General features: G+C 43.5%; 1 protein-coding gene across 2 annotated transcripts in view; it reads right to left on the bottom strand.

Annotated features, from left to right (window-relative positions):
- The window catches only part of CRTC3 (CREB regulated transcription coactivator 3), a 100,244-nt gene that overhangs the window by 16,359 nt on the left and 75,162 nt on the right, over positions 1 to 8,723 (bottom strand). For both annotated transcript variants that reach the window (XM_007470560.1, XM_007470559.1), the window contains exons 7-8: positions 4,180 to 4,215; positions 1,207 to 1,292 (exon numbers count right to left, since the gene is read on the bottom strand). In XM_007470560.1, coding sequence (XP_007470622.1) covers positions 1,207 to 1,292; positions 4,180 to 4,215 — 122 coding nt within the window. The remainder of the gene's footprint in view (positions 1 to 1,206; positions 1,293 to 4,179; positions 4,216 to 8,723) is intronic.

Here is an 8,723-nt window from a genome sequence, read left to right on the forward strand (position 1 = left end):
TATATATAAATATAAAATGAATGAACCTATTGACTCAACTCTTCGCCCAGAAATGATTTATGGAGAACTGCAAATCCATAAGAACTAAGAGAGATGAGGGGAATTCCCTGGCGGTCCAGTGGTCAGGACTCAGCACTTTCACTACCATGGTCCTGGGTTCAACCCCTGGTCAGGGAACTAAGATCCTGCAAGCCGTGTGGTGTGGCAAAAAAAGAACTAAAAGAGGAGACGAACACCCCTTCCCAGAGAGAGCACCTCTTCCCTGGTACTTGGGGAAGAGTGGATGCCACTGCCCTCTCTGTGGGGAAGATACAGCTGTCCTCCAATAAAAGCCTCCAAAACCACCTGGGCCTCCATAGCCAAAGACAGTGGGCTGCTTCTCCTATGTTTAAGTATGTGAATTTTAAATCTCTTTTTTTCCCCAAAAGACTAAACATCAAAACATCTTGCTTTCACAAAAGACCATTCAAGCCCACCCTAATGCTAACGATGACTTTGGTAGACTTGGCAGAATAAACTGGAACTGACTAAAGGAAGTCTGAACAGGTGGCGATGGTCAAACACGAGACAATACAAGCAACCACAACAGCACATCTCAGGGCCAGGGCAGACACACTGTTTTCTTTCAAAGGCAACAGCTTCTCTATGGGAAGAAAGGCCAACTCAGGTACTGCTGGGACCTCCCTCTCTTCCACAGCAGGTGAGTTTACGGAGAGAGCTGTGGTGGAGACAGGGACAAGTACTCGAAGGCTCTTAGAAACCATTTAACAGAGCACTTCCTTTCTCACTTCTGGAGGACTTGGGTCAAATGGCCTTGATTAAAGAAAGTAGTATCTGGTAAACCAGCAACTCTGGACAGAAGCTGGTGACTGGAAGGCGGTGTTGGCTACAAAACAGAAAAATCTGCCTGTGACTTGTAACCAGGTTTCAGTGCTTCTTGTAATACAAATGAGATGTGAGGGACCAACAGGTTTTTCTGAATGAGTAAATTCAGAAAATTAGGAAGGCAAGATATCGCTGTACTAATTCATTAACAATGATAATTTTTATTTGAACCATCATTCCCTAGTACATTCTTCCTATCTCTGTCCCCAGACATCCGCTCTGCCTTTTTTCCCAATTCCTCTTGTTTTCTCCTCAGCAGAATTTGACGATGACCTCTGAAGTACAAATATTCAGTGACAACAAACATAGCTGTCCACCCACCTCCTTGGTCTCCCACAGCTGTTTTGGCAGTGGCTTGGGAACGTTTAGCAGATTCTCTTCCTTCAGTGGGCTGGGGAAAGACACAACTAAAGGGGAGAGAAGCACATTCACTGTGTTAGAAGGAAGCCATCCCACCTTTGGCCAAACCAATTATCTTTATAAAAATGATTGATTTAACACGTATTTATTGCCTGTCTACTAGGGAAGGTGTTTTGAGCATTACTATGGGTGTGGCATAGGTGAGTAAGACATGGATTCGGCCCTTGAGGACTTTACACTCTAGTCAGGGGAAAGGACAAAATGTGAATACCCATGTCTGGAAGGAGAAGCCGGGGGAGGCCCACAAGAGCGAAGGCTCAGTGTTGCTCAAGGGTAGACCAGGAAGAGCCCACGCTGGCCTCTGGGGCTTGGTGCTGAGGCGAGCCCTTTAGGGACACAAGAAATGAACATCCCCAGAGAGGGAGGAATAAGAACAAAGGCCTAGAGAGAAAGGAAGTGGTGGACGACTACTGAGCAGAGCTGCCCTTTTCAACTGGAGTGTACGGAAAGTAAAGGAGAAGGGTAGGAAGGTCGAGGCCAGATCAGGAAGGGCCCTCAAACTTGGTGAGGAGAGGATGGAAGAAAAGGGATGAGGAGAGACCCACAAAAATCCAGGAGAGAGGAAATGAGGAAGATAACAAAGATAGAAGAGGAATATTACATGGAAGACATGGTGGCAGTAAAGCTACCTGGTCATAGGCTGGGAGTGGGGGATAAAGAGGAATTGAGAACCCAGAGGACTGAGGCTGGGCAGCTGAAGGGACCTCTCCTGGCTCTTAAAGGCTGTAAAACAGCCTGGCTTTGTATCAAGGGACCAATCCAGGGCTTTCTGCCAGGTAAAACAGGAGTGCTGAGCCATAAAAAAGGGAAAACTTGTTCTCAGAGAGAGACAAGAAGACAAAGGGCCAACCCTCAGGAATTAAGGGATCTGATGTTAGGAAGGGGATTCATTAGAGAGACGGGTGACGCTCAGAGCTACGAATGCTGTTAGGTTCTGGCGACCATGTAAGCTCCAGGGTGACTGTCATGACTGTCCTGTCTCAGCCCCACACAGGATGACAGACCCCAGAGAAGCCACTTCAAACAGACTGAAATTTCAGAGTAAATTCTGAGAATGAGGCAATGCTCTTTACAGGTGACCTACTCAGCACCATCACAACAGCAGTCATTTCTGCTCAAATATTCCAGGCTTTATCAATGATCCCAGGTGTGTCTTAATTCTGATGGTCAAACCACTCTCTTTGGAAAAGCTTATTTTGTCAACCTTCTTGTTTTCTTCCTTTTCTTGGCTTCCTTGTGAACTTGTCTAACTGTCAACGTAAACTGCTTCAGAAATGTAAGTTCCATGATGGCAGGGCCTTTATTTTATGCACTGGTGGGCAGTGCTTAAAGTAGTACCTGGTAAACACTGGCCCTACAGCCCTCTCTCAACAAACTGGAGGACAGGAATAATAGGTTTGAGAGCCTTTATAAAGCCATACAATGACTCAAGAATTTAAAAATTTTTCTATAAGGTAATGCTAGATGATAGGAAAAGCTTCAAGGGCTGAGTGAGGTAGCTTCATGACTCAAGGCTACTTCTTGTAAGAGTTTGGTCACAGGAGTATGGCTGGAGTGTATTCCAGCACCGTAAAGGGGATTGTTTCCTTAGAGTAGTTCACTGTTTTTAGTCTCTTCATATCCAAGATTGGTTGGGAATTCTTCAGAGAAGTCACTGGGGGAATGCAAACAACCTTGAAGACATTTCTTTATCTCTGTCCTAGTGGATTAGATATTCATTGCTGTTTCAACTTTTCATGGTTTTACTCATGGCCTATAATGGCTTGCCCAGAAACGAGTATATAAGGTGATGAAAGAGAATTGTGCCTCTGGCGCAAGATGCTCCTCATTTATCATATTCCCCATGAGTCCTGACCGCTGCGATACATAAACCTAATTTAGTTGTTCACTTCTACATTATGAAAATTAAATTCCAGATTATAAAATTTTAGGGAAAAGAAAACAGTGCCTGGTACTGAATGAATAAATGAACTGTGTCAGACCCTCATTTGTCAATGGCTTCGAGAGTCATTTAGTAGATCTCCAACATTACCTTTTTTAAAAAATTTATTTTATTTATTTATTTTTGGCTGCATTGGGTCTTCGTTGCTGCATGTGGGCTTTCTCTAGCTGCGGCGAGCAGGGGCTACTCTTTGTTGCGATGCAACATTGCAGTGGCCTCTCTCATTGCACAGCACAGGCTCTAGGCACATGGGCTTCAGTAGTTGTGGCACGTGGGCTCAGTAGTTGTGGCTCACGGGCTCTAGAGCACAGGCTCAGTAGTTGTGGTGCACAGGCTATTGCTCCGCGGCATGTGGGATCTTCCTGAACCAGGGCTTGAACCCATATCCCCTGCATTGGCAGGCGGATTCCCAACTACTGCGCCACCAGGGAAGCCCTCCAACATTACTTTAATCAGCTTTATGAAACTCATTATCTTCTGCAAGATTTGCAATTTCATTCTGCAATCAGTTTGCATTTTCCTCACATTATTTATATCTGTCAATTACTGACTCACAAAACTTTCTAAACAGGCAGAGAAAGACAGCTGAGGAAGGAAGGATATTGGAACAACTAATGGCTTAAGTGACCAATTTATTAATATTTTCACATGATTACAACTTTTGCTTCCCTGCACAACCTTGTGACTGTGGGACTGTGGGACTCAGATGATGAGGAGCCTTGTAATCTAACCACACATTTCCTTTCTCGTGGGGTTGATCAAGGCTAGTCTTAATTTTATAGAGCATCTCAGAAAATTAAACCCATCAGCAGTTGTCAGCATTTTGGGAAGTCCTGAAAACATGAGTATTAACTAGTTCAGATGTTGAAAGAAGGTTATGAATACTAAAGTCCGTATCTCACTCAGCACAGGTAAGTGAAATCAATTCATACCTTCCCCATGTACGTCGTTCTCACCATCACATAAACCTAGTGGGAAAGAAAAAAAAACACTTTTATGTGGTGCTTTCACCTTTATTTATTCATGAATTAGTAAGTCTTTCTGATTCAAAATAGAATTTCAAAAATTCCAAGGCAATTTCGGTACACTGATGGTCAAATCAGTGTACGTTAGCATTTATAATAAAATTAAAATAGATATGGCTAATTTAAGTCTAAAGTTGGTGTCTATCTACTTTTCTTTAAAATTATCTCCATCTTAAAATTTTTTACTGCCTCTGTCCTGAAAGAAGAACAATTTACAAAGTCTGAGAACCTCTAACCAAATCACAAAGAAAAGAAGTATATAGATCGAAACTCTCTTCCAAATGCTTTATTGTGGAGGGAAGGGGAGGTAACTAAAAAAGTCTACATCACTGTTTCACACTCACCACGCGTGTCTAGAGAAACAAACTGGAATTTCCATGCTGTGTACTGTTATTTATATTTCTTAAAAACAGTCATTTTAAAAAGAAGCTTGGGGGCTTCCCTGGTGGTGCAGTGCTTGAGAGTCCGCCTGCCGATGCAGGAGACGCGGGTTTGATCCCTGGTCGGGGAACTAAGATCCCACATGCCGTAGGGCAGCTAAGCCCGAGCGCCGCAGCTACTGTGCACGGGAGCCAGAACTAGAGACTGCATGCTGCAAACTACAGGGCCCATGTGCTCTGAAGCCCGCGCACCACAACGAATATCCCACATGCCACAACTAAGACACCCTGATGCAGCCAAAAATTAAATACATAAATAAATAGTTTTTAAAAAGAAACTTATCTGGAGTCTCAGTCAGTTTAAATCGTATATATGATAGCTATTCACAAAGTTTTAAAAATTTGACTTGTAAGGAATTCTGATCCATAAAATATATTGCAGATGACAAGTAGAGTATATCCTATTGCTCTAAGCTAAAACCAAAGAATCGTGCCAAGAATGTAATACGTTAGCATTCTCTGTGGAGCAACCAAATTATACCATATGAGTTTTCAGTTAAGATCAGGACAAATTTTTAAGTTTGAAGCCTTTAACTATAACTTACTTCAGGTTTAAATATGTTTCTGAATAAGCTTAACCTATAAGTTAACCTGATTAGTCTATAAAACTTAAGCCAAATGTCTAATAACCATACACTGAACATAATTAAGTTCCTGCACTGACTGCTAGGTGTGGCCAGACGATACAGTGTAGGTGAGAAGATAGAACACGGAAGCAAATTCTATAACACAGGCAGAAGATATAAAATTTTAGTGGCGCCCTGGGGCTGGGCAATACTGAGAATCCCCAGAAGCACTAAAATTAAAAATTAAGAACACTCATAAAGACAGCATTTCTCTCAGGTCCACAGAACAGAATCCAAGTTAGTGATTTAAAACTCTGTTTAGTGCACATAAAGACTATTTGGGTAAGCTTGCTAAAATGCAAGTTCGTGGGCCCAAACTGCACAGATTTTGGTTCAGAAGCTGTGAGAATGGGCCCGGGAATCTACATTTTAGACAATCAGCTCAGAGGACTTTACTGCAGATGGTCTCTTAGAGAGACTTGGACTAGGCTGTAGCTTAGTCATGATCTAACACGCCTACTAGAGACAGGCAGTGTGAACAGAACACTAGGAGACAGGTGCGGAGAGATGAAAGGTGTGGCTCTACAATCAGCACATCAGAAGGAGCGGGAGAAGCTTCTGATTCCTAGTTTGGTTTCCCTGGGACCCTCATATTGGGAACTTAACCATTCAGATCACTTAAAAAGTGACAATTCTATTACAGATAAAAAACGAAGTTTGACACAGCAATCTGGTATAGTATGTTGAAGCATCTCTTTATCATTAAGGCACCAATCACTCTGGGTTTAATAAATAAGGCCAGTTTTCCATTTAAGTCGTAAGTCTGACCTGTCCCTGGAACAGACTCAACTGATGGCTACCTTGTGGAACTGCCTGAGTGGGGAGCAGACACCCCACATAATATCCTCTCAGACTGGGATAGAAAGAAAGCCTCATGGAGGAGGTGGCACCTGAGTTAGCCACTGAAGGACAATGATGGGGATGATAATAACAAAAGCCACTGTGACTGTTCTCTTATTACGTGCCAGGCACTTACACGGATGATCTCAGGTCAGCCCCACAGCAACCCCATGAGGCAGGGGCTATTATCACCCCCAAGATCACACGCTAGGAAGTCTGAAGCAGAACTCCGGCCTGTGTGCCTTCAGAATGTCCAACGTGCTTCACCTGGAGGAGTTTAGACACTCAGGAATGAGGATGAAGGGGATGCCCCAGTGTAAAGACAGGAGGAGAAGGAAGAGGGGGAGGGTACAGCAGGGGCAGAGAATGGTGTAGTCTTGCTGGAGCTCAGGATGGGAGGAAGGGGAGATGAGGTTGGATTGAAGGTGTCTGTGAGTAATCTGGCTTGACGCAGGGAATAGAAGGTTTTGGTTAGAGAAGTGACATGATTATAGCTAAGCTTTAGAGAGATTGTTCTTGCAGCAGTGTGAGATGGATTGAAAGGAGAAAGCCTAAAGGCAGGGAGACCAAGTGGAAAAACCACTGTGATAGTCCAGGCAAGAAGTAAAGAAGTAGGGTATTTATTGCCAGTGAGGACAGAAAAGAGGCGGCAGATCTGAGATACCCTGCAGGGAGAAGGAACACGGGCTACTGAATGGGTGTGAGGGGTACGCAAATGAGAGTAAGTAAAGACAACGAACTCCTGGTTTAGAGTTTAGGTAACTAGAAGGATGGTGGTGGCAATAACTGATATGTCAGCATCAAGCTAATGTATAACCAAAATATCCATGGCTGGATTTTTACTACTGGATAAAAAATATCACATGATACAACTATAAATAAAGGGATAAAAATAAAAAGGAACGAGTTGTGACTGGATATCTAGAAACAGAGGAAACTCATATCAGTTCCACAGGGGATGGAACAGCCATGACCAAGGCTGCATCTGTGTTCCAAGAAACCTCGAAGTCTCAGAGCCACTGAGGGCTAACCCAGTGTAACGGAGACCATGTTCCCTCTCCCTACTCCCATGCCTGACGAATCTAAAATAACTCCTAGCACAGCCTTGATTTGCTGAATAGAGGCAGAGGCAGGGGGTAGATCCCTTAACCAGAGTGTATCCTTTAAGAAGCCTCTGGCTTCAACCTCCCCATTCTGGGCCCTCCTGTCATCTGGGTGACACTCTTGCCCCGCTTTAGATCTGGGATGCTTTTGCCATCCCCTTCTTCCTCCTGTCTGTGCAGTCAAGCTTCTTTCAGGGTTACTTGCATTTTAAACGTTAAATGAAATTGAGTTATTTGTAATGAAGTGGATGGACCTAGAGTCTGTCATACAGAGTGAAGTCAGAAAGAAAAAACCAAATACTGTATGCTAACACATATACATGGAATCTAAGAAAAAAAAAAGTCATGAAGAACCTAGGAGCAAGACGGGAATAAAGACACAGACCTACTAGAGAATGGACTTGAGGATACGGGGAGGGGGAAGGGTAAGCTGGGACAAAGTAAGAGAGTTGCATGGACATATATACACTACCAAACGTAAAATAGATAGCTAGTGGGAAGCAGCCACATAGCACAGGGAGATCAGCTCAGTGCTTTGTGACCACCTAGAGGGGTGGGATAGGGAGGGTGGGAGATGCAAGAGGGAAGAGATATGGTAACATATGTATATGTATAACTGATTCACTTTGTTATAAAGCAGAAACTAACACACCATTGTAAAGCAATTATACTCCAATAAAGATGTTAAAAAAAAAAAGTTAACTGCACTGGTCAAAGGTGTTGCCTCTGGCAAGGTCACTGAGGTGGGAGGCAGGCCTCTTTTCCTGGGGAGGAGCTCAGGGCTGTAGTTCTCAAAGCTGGTGACACTCAGCATCTACCGCTCTGGGTGCAAAGATGACAACCCTCATGCCCTCTTCTGCCCATAGCTCTAGACTGCCCCCTGAAAGGACAGGGACCACCGCAGCCCCCTCTTCCACTCGCTGGTGAGGAGTGGAGGGGAGATAGGGACAGTCCCTAGGCTATGGGACAGGGCAACGGGGCAAGTGTCACAGAGTGCCCTCATGCTTACCCATTGGGTGTGTGTGTGTTGGGGGAGGGGGTGCCTGTGAAACGATAATTAAACTGCACATGCTGCCAGGGAAATGATCAATATTTCTCTTTATAAATTCTGGATAATTAAACAAGAAGAGAGAAATTATAAAAATCTTGTTTGGATATATAAAAGTTTATTTCTAGAATTTACATCAACTGCTTACCATGGATGCCTAATTGCCGTGCAACTCAATAACCATTATGAAAATTACTAACTATGTATCCATCTAATGGCTTTGTTTTCTTGGGACACAAACCTCTGCTCATGAATGTATCACAGTTTATTGTTTATGTAGTTAAGCTGTGAGCAGATGCTCCCTTATCATCTGCTCATAAAAAAAAGTAAATAAATAATGGGAACATTAACTGAGGTTACATCATTATGCTCAGGAAAGATTCCCAGGGAAAGA

The sequence above is a fragment of the Lipotes vexillifer genome, unplaced genomic scaffold (genome assembly GCF_000442215.2).
Source record: "Lipotes vexillifer unplaced genomic scaffold, Lipotes_vexillifer_v1.1 scaffold412, whole genome shotgun sequence".
Taxonomy (NCBI): domain Eukaryota; kingdom Metazoa; phylum Chordata; class Mammalia; order Artiodactyla; family Lipotidae; genus Lipotes; species Lipotes vexillifer.